At 43.7% G+C, this 24,467-nt stretch overlaps 2 protein-coding genes across 3 annotated transcripts in view; one reads left to right on the top strand and one right to left on the bottom strand.

Moving 5' to 3' along the window:
- Nucleotides 1–24,467, top strand: part of Syn2 (synapsin II) — a 153,826-nt gene that overhangs the window by 100,909 nt on the left and 28,450 nt on the right. The window contains exons 2-5 of the mRNA XM_020177165.2: nucleotides 6,404–6,461; nucleotides 7,549–7,640; nucleotides 9,862–10,018; nucleotides 14,806–14,895. Of these exons, the coding sequence (XP_020032754.1) occupies nucleotides 6,404–6,461; nucleotides 7,549–7,640; nucleotides 9,862–10,018; nucleotides 14,806–14,895 (397 nt within the window). The remainder of the gene's footprint in view (nucleotides 1–6,403; nucleotides 6,462–7,548; nucleotides 7,641–9,861; nucleotides 10,019–14,805; nucleotides 14,896–24,467) is intronic.
- Nucleotides 10,012–23,217, bottom strand: Timp4 (TIMP metallopeptidase inhibitor 4). 2 transcript variants are annotated; one of them, XM_074044440.1, is made up of 5 exons: nucleotides 22,995–23,217; nucleotides 21,722–21,819; nucleotides 21,178–21,292; nucleotides 18,217–18,341; nucleotides 10,012–17,323 (listed from the first exon to the last, which is right to left on the bottom strand). In XM_074044440.1, exons 1-5 carry the CDS (start codon nucleotides 23,131–23,133, stop codon nucleotides 17,225–17,227), a joined length of 576 nt encoding a protein of 191 aa, XP_073900541.1. In that variant the 5' UTR covers nucleotides 23,134–23,217; the 3' UTR covers nucleotides 10,012–17,224. The 2 variants fall into 2 exon arrangements, with proteins under 2 accessions (XP_073900541.1, XP_020032755.1); XM_020177166.2 differs by having other exon boundaries at nucleotides 10,012–17,342; nucleotides 22,995–23,212.

The following is a 24,467-nucleotide window of genomic DNA, read 5'->3' on the forward strand; positions in this document are numbered from 1 at the left end:
ACCGAGCTGTAGCTCCAGTCCTTGAGCATGGCTTTCTCAGAAGAGCAAACAAGAACCTGTAGGGATATCTCTGGGCCCTTGGATTCCATAACCCTGTGAGTGGGCCAGTGAGCTGTGACTGCAATGGATCCTCTGTACACATCTTGCCTGTGGGTGGCAGCAGGTGCTCACAAACTCCCTGAAACAGCCTGCCTTGGTTTTACCTTTCCAGTGTAGGGTGGAAAGTAAGAACCCCCTGCTATTTCTAGTTTATTTTCTAACTTCTTAAAGGCTCGAGATGCTTGGCCAAAAGAATGAAGCCTAGTTAGAATCAGTGGGAGTGAGAAACTAAGTGCTTTGTTAAGAGACAAATGTCTAGACCAGTGCTAGGGATTTACTCTGTACTGAACTATTTCCAAAGCTCTAGCAAAGCCTTCTCCCAAATACCTTCTAGAGCCTGCAAATGCACCATCGTTGTGGCCATCCTCCAGCTTGAGGTTTGATCTTCATGCAAATTTCATTCATATATGGAAGATTTATACTTTAGAGTGTTTCTAGGTCCTTTAGGTCCAGTGTAGGTAGAGACTGAGAAGCAGTTTTCTTGTGGGCAAGAATAGGGAGGAAAGAACTTGACACTCTGAGAGTGGTACATGCAAGGAGAGAGAAAATGGCTGGACCTACAAAGCAGACTCAGTCCACTCAGGCCTGAGGATGTCCTCTTCTGGTTTTTCATATTGGGCCTACTCAAACTACCACTCTTAATATCTCCAATAAATAAGCAAGTCCTGATTGTGAACCTGCTAAGTACATAGCTCTATGAAGGATTTGGAAATTTACAGATACAGCGATTATAATTGTATAAACCTAAACCCAGAGCATATCATTAAACAACAGGACATAGTATTTAAAATCCAAAAGATTTTGGAAAATCCAGGATTCACACATAGGATGGTCTGCGGGTGGCAGTGGGAAGATGTCAGATGACTAGACAACTGACTTTAAAGGGGAGTATCAGATGATGATGCCGTGAGCCACATATAATGAGCAGACGTGATGAAAGCTCAGAAGGGGAGGAAGCCGTGTTGACTTAGTATAGTAAAACAGAGAAATGTTTGCTCCATTTTACTTACAGCGTTATCTATTTCCATAGCATCTCAGTTTCCAAAACATTTTTGTGTCATCTAATTTCATTCTCTTCACAGCAACCTGCAGGCCAGATATTAAGTAAAGTAAAAGACAGAAAGCATTTAGAATAGTGTTTAGTGCATAGCAAGTGTTCACTGTTTTTATCAAAGTTATCATTATCCCTCTCCTCTCCTTTTTTGGTGGTGGTTCTGAGTTTGAACTCAGGGCTTCACATTTGCAAAGCAGGTGCTCTCCTGTTTAAGCCACACCTCTAGTTTATTGTGCTATAATTATTTTAGAGATGGGGTCCTAAGCAAAGAGTTGCTAAGGCTGGCCTCAAACTGCAGTCTTCTCGACCTCAGCTTCTGCCTCCCAAGTACTAGGATTACAGCCATGAGCCACTGGCCCAGCTCCCTTTTATGTTTTCTTTGGTGGTTTTGGGGTTTGAACTTAGGGCTTCACACCTGCTAGGCAGGAACTCTACTGCTTGAGCCATGCTTCCAGCCCTTTTTACTCTGGTTATTTTAGAGTTAGGATCTTGCTTTTTTCCCTAGGCCGGCCTGAACACCGCAATCCTCCTATTTAAGCTTTCCGCCAGCCATCGCTGGGATGACCGGTACACACCACCACACTTAGCTTCTTCCTGTTGAGATGAGAGTCTCACAAAATTTTTTGCTCCAGGCTGGCCTAGAACCACAATCTTCCAGTTCTCCGCCTCCAAAGGAGCTAGGATTTATAGGAGTAGCTACAGGCACCCGGCTGTTTTGTTTTCTTGAGAAAACAGCTCCATCTGGCCTCAAACCTTAGGCTCAAGCAATTCTCCCCTCAGCCTCCAGAATAGCTGGGATGACAGGTGCATACACACACAGATTTAACCCTGTTTTATACATGAGGAAACTAAGGTTTGGAGAAGCAGTATTTGCCCAAAGTCACAAAGCTGCAAAGTGGTAGCAGTCAGCCTGACTTCAGTTCCCTGGCTGCTATTTCTAGAACTCTTTCTCCATTACCCCACACATAAAGGAGGGAGTACTTAAGCTGGGCCTGACTGAGCTGGCCCAAGTTTTGAGATCATGTCAGCACCATCAGAAGAATTCTCTGATACCAGGCTTCTCAGCCTCACAAGCCCTACTTGGGAAGTGGATGGGAAATAATGAAGCTATTCCCTTTCTTGAGTAAAAAGAGTTAAATCTGAAAGACTCCGCTCATCTTAGCAATAAGGGGAGGTGGTTCATTACCTAGTGCATCAAGGAAGCTGCGGCCATTAAACCCACATAGATCCTCAGCTGTTAGGCTTGTTAAGCAATGTTACAATAGGGGGAAATTGACAACCCAGGCACCACAGATATTTTTAGTCTATGCTTCAAGGATGTTCATTTTGGGCTCCTTTTAGGATGGAGCACAAGGAATGAATTTGAATTTATTTTATAACACTGCCAATCAGAAAGCCCATACTGAGTGCCTACTGTGTTGCCATCTTATAAGGGACTATGTGGGAAGACTAAGGGAGGTGAAGTGCGTTTCCCAAACTTTCAAACACTAATAAGAGTGAGGTAATCTTTTTCTTGGGTGGGGAGCAGTTTGATAATTCAATAAAAACTTTGTACCTATTCCTTGCATCAGCAGTTCTACAAGGAAAGATTTATCCTGTGGATCTAGTTTAAAATGTAAAGCATGGTAGTACTATTTGTAATAGTGAAGATAAGAATCTCGAAATCTAAATGCTCACCAATAAATATAGATGAAATTACTATATGCCCTTCAAATGGAACTTCATGCAACTATTAAAAAAGAAAGAGGTCTCATTGGTATGTAGGGAAAGCATATCACTAAGATACAATGTTTTTTGTTTGTTTGTTTTTTAAAGAAAGATTGTGAAGTGAAAAAAAATCAAGGTTCCAAGAAGAGGTGTGTTTGTTTGTTTTTTACAGTCCTGGGTGTTGAACTAGGGCCTTGCACTTGGTAGGCATGTGTTCTACCTCTTGAGCCATGCCTCCAGTCCTTTTTGTATTGGTTATTTTCTATGCTCAGGTCAGCCTGGACCATGATCCTCCTGTTTTTGCATAGTTGGGATAACAGATGCATGCCATCATACCCACCACTGGTTGAGATGGGATCTCACAAACCTTTTGCCCAGCTTGGCCTCCAACCATGATCCTCCTTATCTCCACCTTACAAGTGCATCACAAGTAGCTAGGTTTACAGGCTTGAGCCATGGTGCCAGCTTCCAAAAAAAAGTTCATGTAACATGGTGCCATGTGTGTATATTTGCAACATATATACATGCAGTTATATCCATACAGTGCCCCCCCAATGGAAAATATGCTTGCAGCTGATTATGAGGAGTATGTATAAGAGAGTCATGGGAGAAAGAACATTTTATTTTTCATTTTATCTTTTTATGTACTTTTTAAGATTGATTGGTTGGTTGATTTAGCCATATGATACACTTTTTTTTTTTAAATGTAAGCTTCTTGCCTTAGGTTACACAGCCAGGAAAGGGTACAGCTAGGATTTACACCCCAGACTGAGATTATAGAGCCCATTCTCTGAATCTTAGCACACTTCCTCCTGCTAGTGTCTCTTAGTATCAGGCAGTACTTTTGTCATTTTGCTAGCCTATTAAAACAATTTTCATGTAAATACCTAGAATCAAAATGTCCAAGGGCCAGGAGCTGCAAGACTGTGTACATTGTCCGGAAGAGGGCTCTGTAGCACATCTGCTCACCATTTTGGGTCCTTTATTATAAGTTTGTGGCTCAGCCAAGAGAGGTCAGTGACCCTGGGCCAGGAAACACAGACTGAGATTCCCTACAGGACAGATTACCTTCAGGAAAAGGCATTAGGATAGCTACAGAGGTGGGGGGTGGAGGGAAGGCATGACAACAGTTTCATTAGCCAACTTGGTCAATGGGCAGGTGCAGGAAGTGACAGATAAACCCAGCCAAGATCTATAAATATACTTCATTATCACTGTTAAAAGCCCACAAAATAAATGAGTGAATTAGAAAACTTGGCAGCATGGGAGCATCTAGATGTAAACTCTCTGTTCTAGGTTTAATTTGTAAAGTTCTCTGTGATTTGTATGTGTTATTGAACTGTTCTGGGTTTCAGTTTCCCCAGCAGTCAAATGACAGCAAGTGTTATGTTTCTTGGCTCCTTCTCAGTTGTAAGAAACAAATAAATCAGAGAAAGTACTTTGAAAATGCAAGGCTTCATACAGAATGAAAGATTATTGTTAATGGCTCTGTGACTTATCTCACTGGAGAGTTATTTTGAGACAGGAAAATAGGAGGAAGCATCAAAAAAAGCATTTCTGATAGCAACATAGACATACCTCAAGGAAAGAAAGCCACCTCTTTTGATCATTTACTTCAGTTCTTCCTTTTTATAGTCATGGACAATGACCTAAGAGTTCAAGATCTGCAGCACAGTGATAATGCCACCCATGGACAGAATAGTAGTCAAAGGAATGGCATATGCCCCTGCCCCAGGGGCTTGCTAAGCTGTGAATGTTGCTCAGGGTCCTGAAAGTAAGCTGATATGAAACTTAGTAAGGAATTGGGGCAGAGGTGGGGGAATGGATTCAGTGATCCAGCTCCAGGATGGCTCAGTGCCTCAGAGGAGCAATTTCAGGGTGGCCAGGGACTTGGATAGGACAAATGACAACTTCCTAGAACGGGCTGTTCTAGAATCCATAGAGAAAAGGAAATAGCCTGACCTTATCCTGGGTAAGTTGACAGGAACCAGGGTAGGAAGTATTTGCTGTGTGACGACTAGTGCTCGTAACATCATTAAGTCCCTTTTAAGTAGAAAAAGGAAAATGGAAAAAAAAATCAATGCAGCTCATATGGCAAGCTGGAAAAAATAAATCAGCAGAGGGAGACAGTGCTGTGTGGTGCAGAGGGCATCGAACTCTTGGTGTTCTACAGGTTTGGTGTGAATACTGGCTCTGTCACTAACTTGCTGAATGACCTTGACTGCACTATTTTCCTCTGTAGAATCTGGGTTCCATTGTTTCTAAAATGAAGACCTGTCTCTTTCTCTCATAATTTGTTTTGAGGGTTAAATGAAATGATCTTGAAAGCAACTAGCATATAATTCCTAGAACAGAATGTTCAATGAATATTGGTTTATTCATTTATATGAGGGAGATATTTCCAAAAAACCTGCAGTGAAATATCCCAGTTAAAAGCACTTGGAAATGCAAGCCTGATCTAGCTAACAGATACAGGTGGAAAGGCCCTTTTTACGAATAGAGAACCTGCCTAGATGGAAGATGGGCAGAGAAGAAAAATCTTATGTTGCGGGGGGAGTAGGTTAGAGACAAGGTAAGAATTAATATAAATATAGACATAAACACAGCATGCTTATAAGGGGCTGTGTTGACATTATTAATGCATAAATGTAAGATTCCCTGATAATTTGGGAAGATACTATGCACTATAAAACTCAGCATGACTCATTTTTTGACAGCTCAGAAACACAGGATAAGGCTAGGGGTATGACTCAAATGAGCCATCTGTCTAGCAAGTATGGGCCCTGAGTTCAAACTCCACTCCTGCTAGAAGAAAGACAGAGAGAAAGAGAGGAAGGAAGGGAGGAAGGGAGGGAGGAAGAGAAGAAGGAAGGGAGGGGGAGAGAGGAGAGAGAGAGAGAAAGGAAAGGAGGGAAGGAAAGAAGAAAAAGAGGGAAGGAGGAAGCAAGAGAAAGCAAAGAAAAGCAGGGAAGGAAGGAAAGAATGAAAGAAAGAAAAGAAAGAAAGGAAGGAAAGATAAAAAAGAAAAAGAAAGACAGGATAAGTTTTATGTTCAATTGTAATAGCTTTCCTCAGTGTTTTCTCATATGGGTATGAAGAGTAAAGTGTTACTAGCAATTTCTTTAAAAACTAAAAATCCAAGGGTTCCAGAAAACAGCTGTAAAATCAGAGTGAAACACAGAATGAGAAGATAAGGAAACTATAGAGATACATAAGATTAACCTGGTTTTTATCCAGAGCAGCATTAAGGAAATTCTACCTGTAGACATTTTTTATAGCCAAATACCAAGGATACGATCATAAAATCACAAACGCTAAAAGTGAAAGGGTGCTTTGGAGTATGTTGCATGTGCATGGATTGAGGATGAAAGAGAGAAGTGGTTTGCTGAGATCTTAATGGCAGTCCAGTAGCTGGCTTTCAGAAACCAAGTCTCCTGACTCTCATTCTGGGATTCAGTCTGCTATAGCCTTCTTAGTGAGAGCAAACGTCTGACTTCAAACATTTGTACAAAACTAACTTGTGTGGGTTTTTTCCTTTTTCAGGGCCAAGTGCTTTCGCGGCAAAAAAGTCCTTGGAGATTATGACATCAAGGTGGAACAGGTAATTAGCCTGAAGCTTGGAGTGCATCTGTTTATCGTCATCCTTCCCTCTGGCATCTCAGTGTGAACCATCTAGTTCTCTCTTTGGGTTCTGGTTCTGTGTCTCTTTTCTCCCACCCTTTCCCCAGGGCTTTTTTCTCTGTGAGACGTGGTTTTGAAGGCTCTATCTTTTCATTTTCTTGAATTCTCTTCCTAGTCTTAGTGTTGGTTTGGTGGCAAGTAGTGTGGCTTTTGTGGTTCCCAGGCTGAGGAGACCTTAGAGGAATGTCTTTCTAGGACACTGGTCATACCTCCATATTGTTGATAGCAATGTTGGTTGCATACCCCTTCAGGTGTGCTGCCTCTGGTGATGCCCACCCTGAGCCTGAGGCTATACTAAAGAGGGAGCTTAGAAAAGGACACCCTGTTGTTTTAATATGGTGAAGTCCTGACAGGTCCACTTTTTACCTTTTGCCCCTGCTTCATGATACATAGGTCAGATCAACTTGGGTAGAAAGGGGATGTCCAGTTTAAATAATGTATATATTGTCTACGTAATAGAAGTTATTCATTCATTACACAGTGTGTTATGATTTATGGAGTACTTTCCTGATTTCCTTGTTAGATTTACAGGGTTTATAGGAATTATTCCCATTTCACAGAGTGTAGAAACTGAAACCCAAGTGGGACAAATAACTTACTTAACATTTTATGTTAATTAGGGGAAGAACAAAATTAAAACCCAGCTACCTGAACTAAAACCTAGTGTTTTTATGTTGAAACTGGTTCACGTCCTTGCTCTGCAGAGAGGTAGCACAAAGGATCTGAGCTAAGATTAAAAAAAAAAACAAAACTCAAGTTTTGCTCTTGTCTCTGCCAATGAAAAGATTTGTTTGTCCAGAAAAGTCACTTAACTGCCCTGAGCAGTTTCTTCCTTCAGTAAATGTCCCACCTGCCTCATAGGGTTGCTATGAGTCTTAGATGAAGTAAGAATGTGAAAATGCTTTGAAAACTAAACATATGCTTGGTGATGGGGCTGCTGCTGCTTCTATAGGGAGGATTTGACAAAGTTCGGACTTGGAACTTACTACCCTTCTGTTATTTTCCAGGCAGAGTTCTCAGAGCTCAACCTGGTGGCCCATGCAGATGGAACCTATGCTGTGGATATGCAGGTGCTCCGAAACGGCACAAAGGTTGTCCGGTAAGAGCCTTTCTGGTCTAGTGGTCACTGACACTGTCTCCACCTTTGGCTTGAAGAGGTGGTTTCAAAGTCAAGAGCAGTGCTGTGCATAGTGTGTAGAATTTCATGGTATGTGTTATGTGAAAGTGGTAAAGAAGGCATTCTCCTCCTGCCTTTGAGGAGCTGCTGGTCCAGTGGTAGACAAAGCGACCTTAAGCTTCAAAGATTCACTTAGAGGTAGCTGGATTCCTACTAGGATTCCTGCCACCCCCATCCCGGCCCCAAGTAAGTGCCATACCAGTCTACACTTTTTATCTCTCCATATACCTCCTCTGGAAAACCAGGTTCCATTGCTTTTTAAAAGTTTGAAAGCATCTGATCTAGCTGTCTTCTATTCCACATTGATTTGCTTAGTGAGTTGGTTGCTGTGTGTGAAGATAGGGCTCTCAGCCCTCTATTCTTTCTATGTTACTCATTCCCAGAAACTCATACATCTGATAGGAAAACCTAGGATTGGAATAGACGTTGTGGGTAGAAAAAAATGAGCAATTATTGAGCATTTCCATATCAAGTGTGTGTTTGGTACTTTATTGATAGGATATTGTCATACACACAATTCTTTGAGGAAGTTAGTGAGAATTCCAGATGACGGGAAATGGTTTCCATGGTGTCATTCTTCCCAGGAGCTCAATATGGTTTCAGGTAGTCAGAAATCAGTCTTTCTTCAAGAGTCACTACCTCACCCTCTTCCCACTCATCATGCACTACCCTGACCCTTAGGTTTCCAGTGTCCAACAGGATGAGGGTCAATGACAGAAAAGACCACTGGGGGTGTCTAAGACCTACCAATAGGAGATAAAAGCTTGTCCATTGTGGAGACTAAAGAAGATAACAGGAAAAAAAAAAGATGCCATTCAGGTAGGAGGTGAGCTTAGGTAGATCCTACAATAGAAGATAGACAGGCTTCTTAAACTGGAGATAGAGCTGTCATAGAGATGCACACACAAGCAGGTAATGACAGAAAGGTCCAATGGTGCCAGGAGTGATCTGGCAGAAAGAAGGCAGGCCCTTTCAGGTGCCACTGTATTAATTCAGCTGGCCACAAGTCTAGAACTCCATTCCTATAACTGGAATAGAGGTTAGAGTTTGATATTAGGCATACAGCCGGAGGCTACTAGTGTCCAACAGAATCTGAGTTAGTAACAGCAAGACCTGATTGAGAGTGTGTATGGGAACCAACAACAGGTCCCATAACTGGGGTCTAGGAGGTCAGAGCACCCCAAGCAGATGTCATGCTGACTTGATGCTAAGTCTCTGAATGACTGAGGAGAGCTCCTTCAACCCCACTATTAAAGCCTCATCTCTGAACCTGAGTTGGACTGGGTTTGTAGGTGGCAGTTGGATTGGTGCCTGGGCAGAGTACCAGATAGGTCATTGAAGTGAAACTGCTGAGCCTTAGAACCTTAGCGATAAATGCTGCCACAAGCTATCTCTCTTGGAAGGTATCTGAAGCTAGGGTACAAAGACAGGAGCCCTGGTCCTGTGGAGCAGCTAGGGCTAAGAACTTTGTTGGCTAGTGGTAAAAACTGGAGAGCTTTCCCATGCATGGGAACGTTCTGTACTCTCAGTGCTTCCTGCATCCGTTGCTCAACCTCAGTTCTGTGAAAAATATTTGCATCCCTCCCTAGTGCCCGCTTTGGAAGAATAGCATTGCCCTCTGTCCTCAGCCAGCATGGCCTCTTGCTTTCCTGGAGACCTGATGAGGATATTGCCTATTTTAAGGAGCAGCTTTAAGGAGTCAAAACAGGTCACTAAAATGAGAGATCTGGTGGCAGTGTGATGAAGTCAGCCTTGTATGTGGTCTTCAAAGCCTTCCAGATGCTGCTTTAAGCACCAACTCTGGAGCCTTAGGGGTTCAGGCTCTCATACTGTCCCATGAGAACAGGGGAAAGTCTTTTTTACTTCAGATGTGAAGGTCTAAAAGTGTTTCTTTCCTCCTGCAGTATATCTACCTTAGAAAAAGGCAGTCCTCAGCCCAAAGGAATGAAAGAATTTCAGAAATCTATTACTCAGATTTCCTTTGGAAAGTTCCATAATACTTTATTTCTCAGGACAGAAAGGAATAATAACAATATTTGTCCCTCATACCTCTTCTGTTTTGGGGGGCTTCAAAATAGGGGACAAGACAATGTATGACCTGAGGTGCTGGTTAATGGAAAATCTGCCTCTGCATTCTTACCAGGTCCTTTCGGCCAGATTTTGTACTCATCCGGCAGCATGCATTTGGTATGGCAGAAAATGAGGACTTCCGCCACCTGGTCATCGGCATGCAGTATGCAGGCCTCCCCAGCATCAACTCACTAGAATCCATTTACAACTTCTGTGACAAGCCATGGGTGGTGAGTGCAGCATCCTTTCCCTCCAGGTAAAAGGGTCTGACCCAAGCCCTGCTTCTCCCAGTCTCCCAGGAGAGCCCCCTGGTAGGCACTGGCTGAGAAGATGTGAGAGGAGCCTCAACTGGACATTGAGGTTGGGAAGGCTGTCACCACAACATGTTAGCAGGTGTCATGAGCTGAACTCCTTTGCTGCAGAGTAGGCCTTTGACCTCTCAACCAAATCACATGAGGATTCTGTGAAGAAGTCCTTATAGGTCTGTAGGGTCTGCCTTTGACCATGGCTGCAATGATAAAAAATGCTTGTCTCTTACCTCTTAGAATGGATGATCTAACTAATGGAAAGGCTGAGACCAGAGGGCCAAGTTAAGCTCAAAGGGATATTAGTGACAGAATCCTAACAAGTGTTTCAACAACCTTAAAGTAAGATTTATCCACATAAATATGGATCAGACCCTTATAGAGCTGTAAGCATCCTTTGAGGTCATCAAATCTCACCCCTTTATGTGTGTAAATTGAAAAAGAAAATTAAGGAGTATAAAACCACTTACTTATATAGTGCCAACCTCTGAGATTTTTCTGTTAATTTCACTTAATCCTCATTATAGGGAAGATGTTATTGTTATCATTATCACTTTGTACAGAGAAATAAGACCCAGTAACTTGCCAAAGTTAGGGTTTCTCACATAGATTGGGTTACTATGTCAGGAAAAGCTGGTCTGGTTTTCTCTTCCTCAGTCAGTCTAGAAATCCAGGAAAGCAGTAGAAACTTTCAGGCAGAGAAAAGAATGAAAGAGTAAGGGTAGGACGGAGAGTAACCTCTGATGGCTACTGATGTACTTTGACCTCCCTTCTGACAGCTGAGGAGACCCAGCTCCTCTGCTAGCTTTACTGCTCCAGGATGACCCCTTTGGAATGAAATGCCTGCCTCTAATCACATCCTGTTCATCATCTTCTTTTGTAATAATAAAATTTCAGCTATCTCACATGCTGGCCCGCCAAGATTCTCAAAGTTCCTTGTGAGGTTTCTGAGTTCCACACCACACAGGATTGGAGGAGTTAGTTATTTCTTTAGCCAAACAGATCCATTGCTCTATCCTCAACTTTTTTCATACTTAAACACCTCTGCTCCTGATTTTTTTACACCTGAATTGACAGGTCTCCTCTTTCCTAGATGCCAGGAAACCTTACAGTGTAAGAGGAAGAGCAGTGAGCAAGGAGTGTTGTAGTTAAGGAGGGGCTGGCTCCCTAAGCTTCACTTGTTCAGCTTTTCCTTGTTTGTGGCCTGCAGCGTTTGTAATCCTAGAGTTCTGAAGAAGTAAACTAAAAGGGTTTTGTGATTTGAGTGTGTTGCTAATCCCAAAAGGGCACATATAAGGCTTCCACCAAGAATCTTTTCTGAAGACCTCCCTTTTCTTCTCAGTCACATGTTCTTCCTCCTACAAATATTCCCTAACCTATCCCACACCAATACTTGTCAGAATTTGACTCCCTCATAGAGACACAGGGCTATGCTGCTATTACCGTTTTCTGGGTGTTTTTACTACTTATCAGTCCTGTGACTAGACCTCCCTGTGCCCCAGGTTCATTGTCTACAAACTGGGATTGAGAGTGGTACCTGCCACCACTTCTCCATTTTAGCTGTTATAGTTCCGTAGTATCTGAGAGCTCTTAAAGAAACTAGTTCCCTGTTTTCTTTTCTTAAACTGTGGCAGAGGCCAGGGAAGGGAGGGGTGGCGAGAGAGAAAGCCCATGCCTACTTGGGCTTTGCCCCTCATGGGATCTGGGATCTGGTGAGGGGTCACACTCTCACCCATTCACAATCCCAGTACGTGCCTTTGGCATTGCCTGAGAACAGCAGGACTCCCTGGCCACATACCAACTCCTCCCTTCAGTTTCACTAAGCAGCTGCTGCACAAATAACATTTTTCATATTGCTCTCTACCTGTTAATGGAAATGGACTCAATTTGTGACTGTGAGGGGAGGGTTCCTCTAAGATAATGACTTTGGCTCATATTTCTAAATTTCTTATTCTAGCTGCTCTTAATGTGAAAAGAGGCCTCCAGTGGGCTGGAAAGGCCTCTGCCTTGCACCAGCATGTCTCTGAACACATCTGCTATCTCTGAAATTGGTCAGGCAAGCTACTGGGATTTCAGAAGTAAAAATGGCCCTATCAACGAAAGCAGCATTCCAGAGAAAACAAGAATGCCACCACCCCCTTATTACTATAAATTTATCTGAATTCCTCCCTGTCAGTCTTTCTGGGCTTTTTGGAGATAGATGAACCAGGGTAAAATTAAAGCATTTAACTTCCAGGAGTGATAGAGATAATATACTGATACTCAAACTGATCTTTAAATCCTTTTTCTTCCACAAATTCTTTCATGATCCGGTGGATAAGTGGTTGTATGGGCATATCTTCCTATTCATTGCCAGTGGCACCCCCAGCTCCTAAATCATTCTTTGGTCTGTGTGTAGAGGAAATAACTCTTATCAGATATTACATTTTCTTAATTATAACTGTGTACCTGTGACTTAATCTAAGTTTCTAGGGAGGCATAGGTTAGATGCAAAGCCCAGTACCTTAAGCAGAAAGGGATTGTTGGCAATCAGGTGAAGAGGGTGGAGTGAGCTCTCTGAAACCCAGCTAGAGCGTGGGAACTGGCTGTCATTTTAGTCTTGGCTGTCCCTGGGCCCTGGGAGTCTGCCGGGGGCCTTCCTGGCATTGGTGTGGTGTCTGTGTAACTCACCTACACATTGGGAAGATAGGGCCCCAAATGCCTTGGTACCAAGCCAGAGTGTGGGCTGTACCAGGACAGAGGTCGTTAGGCAGAGCTGGCATCAGCTGTCTGGGGATGCTGGAGAGCCAGGCAGAGCAGGAGCCCAGCCAAGTCCAGGTGGGCAGGCAGAATTTAAAGGGTAGATGAGGTGATGGGGGAAGAATCAGAATATGGGAATAGTCTCAGTAAAAGCAAATTGAAGAGCCAAAAAATGGTAAGGACAGGAGGTACAATGGAAGATGCACTGGGCAAGGCAAAGAGAGACCTGGATGCTTTCCCAGTGCAGCCCCAACTCCAGGTGTGACCTAGGAGCCTGCACTTTACTCTGCTTCTCTAGCCAGAGTCTCCTCACTTCTAAAATGGGAGACAAGGTCTGGAGACTAGTTGTAGTCTCTTTCAACAATAAAATCTTAGGGGCTTGAGAGTTTATTAATCATACTTTCAGTCCTAGAGGAGGCCATAAGAGTTTCAGTGTTTTCCAGTATTTCAAAAATAACAAAATCTTATCTTTATCCACAAAAGGACCACAACAAATGATCACTTAAACTTCAGTTAGTTAATGTAACTTAGGAGGAAATATAATAGATTATCTTGGTGGCACAAAGTTTGAAGAACTGATCAAATTTAACCATCTTGTTTTATATGAAGTTTAAGTATGAAGAAAATGAGGACTAGAGAGGAGAAGTCTTTTGCCCAAGGATATCTAGCAAATTAAGGGAAGAACAAAAACCAAAAGACTCTCCTCTCCTAAAACCCAGTTCTTTTACTGCTCCTACCCCCTGCCCTGCCTGGCTCATGTGCCAGCATTCCTTAAATAGGACCTGAGCTTTTAAAAAATGCTCTAGGTTTCCTTTCTCTGATAAGTAGAAGGCAATGACAACTTTCCCTTCTCGCATTTCCAACTATTGGTACATTGGAGTATTATCAATCTGGTAACATTAAAGACAAAATGTTTGATTTCTCCTGTTGCCCATGCACTGGGGATGAATGTGTGGGGTATGTGGATAGTTTAGCAGGAAAGTCCCATGTTTCCTATGCAAGCAGCATGGTCTGCAGAACCTGAAAGGCAGCTACTTGAAGAAATAGGGAGCATTACAGATTGGGAATAAAGAGCCCTATCTATGAATCTGGCTCAATTGCTGTGTGACCTTGAGCAACTGATCTCTCTGGTGTTCAGTTTCTTCACTTTTAAAGGGTCAGGGAGTGCAGTATGAGCACCCAGAGCATTTCAACCCTAACACTGCATGTATACTTTACCTCTTCTCCTTGAAGTTATCCTAGTTTCTCTTGGGGAAAGGGCCTAGTGAGTTCAGTTCTTGGATGAATAAGTTAGTCCCAAAAAAATGGATCTGCATATCTTACATAATATGATCATCCAAATCTTCCTGAAGAACAGTTTCACTCATGACACAACTGCTCAAACGCTGATGATTTTGTATAAAAGCTGCCATTCACTTACCTAGTATTTGGGCTTCCAACACTTGGTTCATATACCTCTTCAGCTTTGTCTCTTGACCTTGCTCAGAGAAGCAGGTATTTGGAGTTAGCGACCCAAGTTGTAATTTTAGCTTCACCTTTTTAGTTCTGTGATTTTAGTTACATTTCCTATCCCCTGTGAGCCTTGTACATAAATGAAAATGGTAAGGTACCCAGTTCATCAATTTGATAGGAAAATTAAATGAGAAAGCATTAAAATTGAATAAGTATTCAATGAATTTTAGTTCCTTTTCTTTGCCTTCTCCAAACAAGGCTTATGTTCCTTGAGAATAGAATTTTACCTGTGAGTGAAAGAGATAGAGACAGGATCTTGCTATGTAGCCAGTCCTGCCTTAACCTTCCAAGTGCTGGGATTACAGGTATGTGCCATGACACTCAGCTTGTACACTTCTCTTATATTGTCAATGTGCTTGCCCACTACAGAGCAAACATTCAATATTTGTTTGATAAATTTATGCTTTGTCTATTCCAGAAGTTGTCTTAGATAAGCTGAAACATTTTCTTCTCTTTTGCAGTTTGCCCAGATGGTGGCCATCTACAAGACATTGGGAGGAGAAAAGTTCCCACTCATTGAGCAGACATACTACCCAAACCACAAGGAGATGGTAAGTGGCTGAGTGGGGATTTGAGTCTCTGCTATTCCCCCTGTGAGCCTAACTACATGGTGACTATGGGCCTCTGATAAGGGCCTCAGCATCTCAACCCCTAAAACTCCACTGGACTGGAACTATGGAGCTACCTTTTTAGGACTAGAGTAGTTGAATTTTAGCTAGCAACCTTTCGTTTTCAAATTCTGGAGACAGAATAGGGAAGAGCAGAAAAAAGGGCTGAGAGAATAACAAACATGTATACCAAAAATCAGAGGATTTCACTACTTTGAATGTAGCGCTCTAGCTTTGCCACTTGTCATTTGGCAATTTACATTCCTTCCCTGTGTGCCAGTTTCCCAACTAGATAATCAGGTGGGTATAACTACTCCTGGGCAGGGTATCTAATATGATATGTACAAAATTTAGGTAGGATTCTTTAAGTAATAGCCTTCTGGTAATATGAAGCACTCCTGAGCTATTAGGTGTTGATCCTGTTATTTTTCATGAGACTTCCTCTCCCTTGGTTACCTCCAAATTGTGATACAGCTTGTTTAACCCTATACTTTCTAAAGCTTGAGTTCATTCTAGGGGCTGAGAAGGAGCAGAGAGATGGGATAGTTGGTTGGTAAGGGGACTATTATTATTGTTTTTCCTCCAGGGCAACCTGGAACTCATACTGCCATCTTCCTTCCTATCCACACACCTCTACCCAAGGCTGGTGAGCTCAGTGGGGATCCTTCTTAACGCACCAATGGAGACTCCCTGCCAAAGCCTTCCAAGTGTTCTGTTCTGGGACAAAGATCATGCTTGTTCTCCTCCTACTCCCTCTTCTAAAAGGGATCTCTGTGTATGACATTTCTCTGAATCCAGAGCCTTCTTTTTGCACATTGTACATGGCCTTTCTCACCAGCAGAGCACACATAGAGGATGAAAAACCACCTTGACCTTAAAAAGAACTATCTTCATCATCTTTCCAGAGATTCCCCCAGAAAGAGAATCTGGAATTTTAAGCCCTTGTCTTTAAAAAAAAATCCTAGAGGCCAATATCAGGGCTTTCCCTTTCAGAGTATGCCAGGAAGGCTTTCAGAGGCCAAGGACCCCTAAGGGGACTATAACTGGAACTCTAAGGGAGTCCAAGACACAGTGGTGAGGTGACTGAGCTGAGAGATCAAAGTTGGCTTTTTCCTACTTTAATATCTAGCAGGGTTGACCACTGTAGAGGGTGGAAGGTGTGGCACAGAGAAACTACAGCAAGTACAAAGTTATTCTTCCTCTAACATACTGTCTCCAAAGGGTCCTTGTGTTATTTCTCGCCTGTCCTCTATCCTAAAATTTGCTCTCAGGAAAAGTCCATTTCTGAGGTGTCAAGCTGATAAAAGGGAGATTTCAACTCTATAAGACAAAAACTTTTTTGGCTTTAAAAAAATAAGTTCTGAAGTAGGAATGGAGACATTAGTAACCTAAAAGAGGCAGAAAAGGAGTCCTGTTGTCATCAGTTAAAGATAAGGATATTTAACCTGGAGGGAAAATACCTATATTTAGAAAGTAAGTCTGCTCTTGTCCAAAGAGGTGTACTAACTGGGCCAGATCTTCTGCCAGGAAGAGTGTCAGGAGGACTGCAGTATATAGAGACAGGTTAGCTGCTCCTGCTCTGACACTGAGTAATTAGAATTGCCGTGCCCTCCCCCAAGCGGATGGAAATGTATCAGAGAATTAGGATGAATTGAGACAGGAGGGATAGAAGATACACAGTCGTAGTATATTGTTCATTTCATTCCTGCCAATCATCCTGTTTGTAATACTGGCAGCCCACTGTCCGTTATTATATATCACAAAGCTAAACCGTCTCATGTGTATAACTTCACCATTTCTCCCCTATAAGAGCAGTTAAGGAAAAGGAAAACACATCTTCCTGGAGAGAAAGGGGATAGTCCTGGCTTTGAACACCAAACTAAGCTAGAATAAAAACTTTTAGTAACAGGTATAAGCTAGCGTAATGGAGTTTGGGAGGCAGAGGAAAGGGCTGAGGACAGGTCAGAAAAGTCACACTACCTTCCCCAGCCCATGGAAAGTTGTGGGCTAGAGACTTGGGCACAAACTGTGACATGCCCCATCCTTGCCATGATGCTGGCCAGGCCATCCAGTTGTCTCTTTCCATTGTCTGGCAGCAACAGGGCAGATTGTGATGGTCAGAGCTCCATGGGGAAGGAGAACTGGCTTGCTCTTTAGGACTCTTGAAAGGATGTGGTGGCCCCTGGTCCCTAGTAGGGCTGGACGATGTCAACAAACTCCTTCTTGAGGTGCAAATGACCCTGGTACCAGCTGCAGGTGCCATCAGCATGCTTCATGCAGACATAATGCTGAGCCTGGTACCCATAGAGCTTCCGTTCCAACAGCCAGTCTGTCCAGAGGCACTCGTTTGGGGCTGAGATGGCACAGGGCACTGTATAGCAGGTTGTGATCTAGTGATGGCCACACGACATCAAAGTGAGTAGGATGTACTTCTTTTCCATTGCTGCCTCTCAGATGCCCACATATCCTCCCAGCCATATCAACTGCCCTTTGTATTATGAAGCCTTTCCTACTCCCCTTCCCCATGCTCCCTGTGAATAGTATTGTCTCTCTAATGCCGCCTCCAGAATTGGGACTGGCAGAATGGTTCAAGTGGTAGAGTGCCTGCCTAGCAACTACGAGGCCCTGAATTCAAACCCCAGTACTGTCCCCCCAAAAAAGATATATGGCATCAGCCCTGGTGGGCCCCTTTCTACCACTGACCTTGAGCAAGTAAATTCACTTCCCAAAACTTTAATTTCTTTTCTTTAAAATGGAAATCTTCACAGATTTGTTATTGGGACAAAATTAAAATTTTAAAATAAGGCCTGGCAAAGAGTAGTGGCTCTCTCTGTTTTGTGTGTGTGGTGAGGGAATTGCTGTGTTGAGAGTAATGCATTATGTTTGTACAAGGCAAAATTGTGTTGCTTTTTGAGACAGCATCTCACTATGTGGTCCACGCTGGCCTCGCACGTGTGATCTTCCTGCCTCAATGCTGGGATTATATGGCACTACCATGTTTGGCTTAGACTCTTTAAGTAGTTTTTATATTAGTGTTACCTCAGTTTACCTTTTATGATGGTTGCCTTCCCAGACAAAACTCAAGCACTTTGAGATCGGGGACCATGGACTCTATTGGTTTCCCAATTTCCATGCCACATCTCAAGTATAGTATAGTAAGTGAGTAAATGCATAGTAATGAAGGAATACATGAAGTGGGTGGACTGCAAGGCTCAAGACCCTTTCCCCACCCCCAAAAGACCTTGAAAATGGACATTCTCTTACTTGGCAGCCACAGTTCAGGTGGTAGTGATGATTCAGACTTTCCCTCTGCACCAAGGATAGATCCTCCCAGGGCTCAATGTAGTTGCACAGATGGATGAAGACTTTTCCATCACCGAGGATCTGGCCTTCATGGGAAAATGGAAGAGAGGCTTGTAACTAGAGGCTGCTGTTAGAGCTCCAGGGGTCTCAGCCCTTTAAAAAGTCAGAAATGTAGCCCCCTCTACTAGCTTTTTTTTTTTTTTTTTTTTCTTTTCGTACTGGGGATTGAACCTGGGCCTCACACATGCAAAGCACCACTGAGTATATTCCAGCCGCTAGTGGTTTTTATAGTGGCAGTGGCAACATGGGGCTAAATGAAGGGACCAGAAAAATCTCTGTAATTGTACTGGGGCTTGAACTCAGGGCCTCACGCTTGCTGGGCATGTGCTCTACCACGTGAGCTACTCCACCAGCTTTTTTGTGATGCGTATTTTTGAGATAGGGTCTCGTGAACTATTTGCCCAGGCTGGCTTCAAACTATGATCCTCCTGATCTCTGCCTCCAGAATAGCTAGGATTACAGGTGTGAGCCACTGATGCCTGGTTCTTATAATCTTTATAGCAAAGAGACTAATGCATTATGTTTGTGTTAGGAGAATTGTGGCATTTGGTGAAGGCCTTTCCCTTCAGCATGGTGCAGAGAAAACAAGGGCTTTAAAATGAGACAGCAGGGTTGGGATGTAGTGTGGTGGTAGAGTTACTTCCCTAATAGACATGAGGCCCTGAGTTTGATCCCCAGCACTGAAGAAAAAGTCAGGCTCTGGGTGGGACCCCTTCTGCTATTTACTAGTTGCATGATCCTAAAGAAAGTCATCTGAAGCATAGGAATGATAAAGTTGTCATCAGAATTAAATGAGAGAATATCTACAGAGTTCCCAGTACTGTTTGTTGTAAGCCCACAGAAGATGTTCAATAAATAAAGATTCCCTTCTCTTTTCTGACCCTTCCCAGTATCCACATAGACCAGTCTCCTGCCCACGGATGCCTACCTTGGTGAATCTATTGCCATAGAAAAGTTTCCCTTCTTTACCTATTGAACTTGTTCACCCTTCCCTCTTTCCTCCCTCTCCCCCACTTTTTTAGCGGGACGGGTACTGGAGATTGAGCCCAGGGTCTCCCAATCACTCTACCACTTGAGTCATACCCACAGCCCCCTCTCCCCCCTTTCATATTTTGTCTTTGAGATAGGGACTCACTAACTTTGACTGGCCTTTGGGACCTTGAACTCTTGATCTTCCTGCCTCCTGATAGAGACTGCAGTGGAATTGCGATGCACCACCATGCCTGGCTCCTTCCAATCTTTCAACCACCTTGTCCTCCAAGCCATCCTTGATTGTGCAAGCCTTCACCTGTCCTAGAACTTCAGTCAATGCATCATTTACTAAGCAACTGTTAGGATCTAGGACCAGGAATATAGACATAAATATGACAGATTGCTGCTCCCAAGGAGCTTAAAAATGAGGAGGGTAGATAGAAAAGTAGGTAACACTTAAATTACCCAATTGTGTGATTACACTGATATAGTATAAGAACAAAGAAAAGCACATATTTAGAGGTGTGGAGGAGGTGCAGGAAAAGGAAGGTGTCTCAGAGGAGATGATGGTTGTGTTGTGCCTTGAAGGAGTGAGTAGGAATTCACATGTCAGGTGGAAAGGCTTCTGGACATGGACTGTCTTATATACAAAGGCAGGACAGCCCAGCATCACACTTTCTGCTACTACAAGTAGTTTATTTCACCTCTGGGGGAAGAAAGAGATAGGGAACTGTCACTGATAAGTGACAGAAGAAAAAGCTAAAAGGTTTGGCAGTGTTCTGGTCATATAGGGTTTTCATTGTCAGGTGATAAAGGTCTTGCCTTCTGAAGGCCTGGGTGCCACTGATAACTTTTTTATAGACTTTTGTTTTGTCATTTGTCATGTATACTTGTTCTCCTTGAGGACAGAAAGCATGTCTCCTACTTCCCCTGGTGTACCTCAGTGCCTAACAGGGTGGGACATAGCAAGGGGAAGTGCTTAGGGAGGAGGTGGGATATCAGAGATTGAAATGGCCTGGTCCTATCATCCTGGGAATAGGACAACTCAGGGACCTACTTTACCTCTGCCTCTTCCTCCTCTGCCCCCACACTCAGAAGTTCACCAGGTCAGCACAATCCTACATCCTTAGAGCTGGGAAGTCCCTTTCATTATGGCCTCCTCAAAAACCGTGTCTGGACTGTGAGACTCCTGAATGTCCTGCCTCCTGTCCCAGGCCTGACAGTGTGTTGCAGGTGACCATTCATGGCTGAGTGGTTGGATAGATAGTAGAATCTTCCACCTGTTCTTTCTACCCGTTGTGCTCTTTATTTTCCTTGCTCTCTTCCTAAACAGTTTTTACCTTCAAGGGCCAATTTAGATCCTACTTATACAGTGAAGCTTCCCTAATTATTCACAATCCCACAAATACCTCCTTTCTCTGAATTCCAAAATAATTTAGTGTTTTATTCATTCATTTGTGGAGTTATATTCTTACATGGTTCTTTAACTGTTCTAGCCCAGCAATTCAGTATGGAGGAGACTTACCTAGGCCCATGTTCACGGACAGAACTGTGAGACTCAAGGCTCCCCTTAGAATTTGGCTTAAGATGCTAAAAATCTTATACCAATTAAAATTGTTTCCAAATTAAAATAGCTGTCCTATCTGGTAGAGCATCTTATTCTTAATGCAGTGAAGAAAGGCCAAGATCACCATGACAAGGACTCCTGCATCAAAAGAGAGGCTACTGAAGTTCTTCCCAACTAAAAGGCTGTGTATCACTATCACAACTCTGTTTTATGCCTTAGAAAATGCCACTGTACTCAGCCAGCAGCTCAAGGAATGCTGTGGCTTCTGTCTCACTGCCTTCCTTAGGACAGACTGTCAGGGCAATTACTAGTGTTTAACTTACCAGTCAAAAGATACTGCTTCTGGCTGCCGGCTTCAAGTTTCACACCACAGAGAGAGGAGTCAAATGGTGTATAGATATATTGAACATCCTTGACTTTCTCAAACCCTTTAAACATCTGAAAGGCAATTACAAAAAGTGATATTGTGTCAAGGAGTTTAATTTGTTTATTAACAGGCAAAAACTTCTCATTTCTCAGTCTAAAAAATTAAGCAAAAGTATAGTTCAGGATTTGGTACACAGAGATGGCCCCACTGAGTTGTCTCTGTCTTTACACTAAAGCTTGGTTTACTCCACTGTGAGGGGAGGTACTCCAGGGGCCCTATGTACTGACAGCTGTAGAACCAAGTGAACACTGAGGTCCTACCCTGCCTTGTCACCTGAATTCTGTGGGCCCTGCCCCCAACATCTCATCCAGTTCCATTTCAGCATCATCACAAGGTTCACTGAGCCAGATTGCCTGACACTTACCAGGACCATCCCTCCCATAGCACAGCTCATCCCTCCATTGGTCTCTGGTGGATCAACACCATCTGCCCCCATGTACCTTTATCTGTTTGATTTCATACCGCATCATTTTTTGAGTGTTGGCAGGGTCTGCACTGGCAGGAACTACCTTCTCACTGGAGATTTTGGCCCGAATCACTACATAGGAAGAGAAAAGAGGAAACCTTAAGCACTTGTGGAAGCAATCCATCTGAGACCTGGATGATGTGGAGTCCCTGTAGGACTTCTTGGGGAATTCTTGGTTTAGGTGTTACTGGGTTGTAAGCAGTATGGTGTATTTGAAAGTGAGGATCTGGAAACTCCTTCTCTGCAGTCACTGTAAGTTCCAAATCCTTTCAGAGCTCTTAGGTCCTAACCTCTATGCTCTTTTGGCCATTTTACCCAGTTATTTTGGAGAGCTCTGGTTCTCTGTTACCCCAGATGTAGTGAGCCAAGAACAGGAGTCAGTATGGAGGGAGGAGGAGCCCCTTGAAGGCATTTGATGTGAGGCTGATTTGTTGATGAAGCTCAACCAACACCTTAGAGCTCACCCAACATTGATATTAATAAATGCTTATTGAATTCCTGAATGTCCTAATCCTTCACTGAGGAAGTCTCTCTCTTGACATCTGGGCATTAATCAAAACTATTTATGAAAGTCTTCCTCTGTGCCTGGCCTTGTACTAGACATAAGGCCCACAGGTATAATTAAGACAGAGTCCCCATCCTGCAGAGCTCTTGGTCTAGTGAGTAACACTTACAAAGAACAATAGCACAGAAGAATAGGGACACAAAGATGTTAATGATGCTATAGTAGCACCAAGGAGTCAGAAAGCCTCCAGAAAAATGGAGATCTGAGTTAGACATTGAAAGGCGGAGAGGAGCTTGCCAGAAATTTAAAGGTGGGTCAAGGTAAAGTGGAGAGAAAGGCAAAAGGTAAAGGTGGAGTCATGGTGGCAGCCTCAGTTGGTAGGCCTGTATAGAGATAGGTGTCATAAGCCCCCTACACACACACTTACTCACTCACTATCCAGTAGTTCTGAACAGTAATTGGATAGTTTTGGTAACACCTTGTTCAATGATACTGCCTAATTACAGTGTGGCATAAGTGAGGGAGTTTGCTGTGGAGATCCCTAACACAATCTTTATTTCCCTACACATCAGGCCCTGTGCTTGCCAGGTTGCTATGGTGCCAACCCTTTCTGACCCATCAGCCTCAGCAGGAGGCAGACTCCCAGGATTTGGGCTCTATCAGATTTCTGGTCCAGAGCTCTGCTGTATACCAGACCTCCCATAGCTACCCACTCTGTGGACCTCGTGGGCCTCAGACTCACCAAGTGCTGAATGGCAGATGTGCTGCTGGGGGTGCGCAGGGGCGCAGCTGCATGACTCCCCCAGACCTGGGGGCCACAGCAACACGAGCAGCCGCAGCAGCAGCGCCCAGCTTGGGGCAGCCCTGGGGCTCCAGGGCATGACACTGTAGAGCCCCAACTGAGCCTGTGGGGGTCTGTGTCTGGGTCAAAACAACCCCTCCAGGGTTCTTGCAGAATGCCTCCTGACCCTTTTCCCAGGCTTTATGAGGTAGCCCTAGGGCCAATCCTGCCCGGATGGGCTCCGCCCTCTTTTGGCTCCAGGCCACCGGCGGGGTGGCTGTAGGACCCAAGGCCCTCTTGTCTGACAGACTCTATAAGATAAAGGGGGAAGCCTGGAGAGCCTGAGCAGTTATGCTATCTGGAAATAGACAGAATGAACTGGGAAAGGTGATGATGTCTGGCAGAAAGATGGAAAGAGCAGCAAAGACAAATGCATGAAGGCAGAAAGACTGAGCCACTGCAATTCAGACAGGAGGAGCAAGTGAGGAGAGGCACACAGAAAGAATGGGACAGGCTGAAGTCAGAGAGAGGCAAACAGAATTACAACAGGCAAAAGAGACAGTGACAGAGGAGGACAGACCCCTTGCTGAGAGGCATACTGGGAGTGAGACAAACTACTCAGGGCTTCTTTGAGCTGCAGGAAGTGTTTTCAATGCCCTATTTATGAGGCTCCAAAGCAACAGCAAACAGTAAGGGAATAGGACAGAGAAGGTTGGGGTGTGTGTGTGTCTTGGCTCTGTCAACTGGGGGGTGGGGAGGAACGTCAGAGAAAGCAGCCCGAGCTTTAGAAACCCTTTCTCATAGCCAGAGCTGTAGACTCTGCACGGGGGCAGTGGGGGGGCTCAAAACACAGGATGTCCTGTCACTCAAAACCTCTGTGTCCAGGCTCTGGGCTACACTGACTGTAACTGCATGCATTGCCCACTGGAGACTATGCAATGGTATAGAAGATGGGGCAGTTTGTAACACAAAGAAGCAGAGCATTTGGGGTCAATGTGACCCAAGCCTGGTCCACTGTCAGCATAGTGCTCTAAGGATCAGAAGAGAAAGACTAGTGGCATTATTGCTGTAGGACATCTCCATAAAGTGTGGACTGAAAAGTGGGAGAATGGGTTCTGATTCAGACTATAACTAGGTATTTTTTGTGACTTTTGCTTCTCTGGACCTTGACTTTTTCTCTCTAACATAGGATTATGTAATACAGAGAAAGTGGAAGCAGTGACAGGTGGAGGGTTCACATAGAACAGAGAACTCAAAGCTCTGCCTCAAACATGTTATGTGACCTTGGGAAGGTGACTGTCATTCTATGGGCCCAGTTTTTCAGTTTGTACAGCAAGTAGGTTGAACTAGTTCATTAAAGGATGCTCCCAAAGATGTTCCTAAGATAAAGATTCCACAGGGAGACAGGCACATTCTGACCAGTTTATTATTCCT

This window comes from Castor canadensis, chromosome 10 (genome assembly GCF_047511655.1).
Source record: "Castor canadensis chromosome 10, mCasCan1.hap1v2, whole genome shotgun sequence".
Classification (NCBI taxonomy): domain Eukaryota; kingdom Metazoa; phylum Chordata; class Mammalia; order Rodentia; family Castoridae; genus Castor; species Castor canadensis.

Coding starts and splice junctions, on each gene's coding strand:
- Timp4 (XM_020177166.2), bottom strand. CDS start 23,133: ATGCCCTGGAGCCCCAGGGCTGCCCCAAGCTGGGCGCTGCTGCTGCGG. Junction 21,293..21,721: donor ATGAAATCAAACAGATAAAG/GTACATGGGGGC, acceptor ATTGCCTTTCAG/ATGTTTAAAGGGTTTGAGAA. Junction 18,342..21,177: donor GAAGCAGTATCTTTTGACTG/GTAAGTTAAACA, acceptor TTTCCCATGAAG/GCCAGATCCTCGGTGATGGA.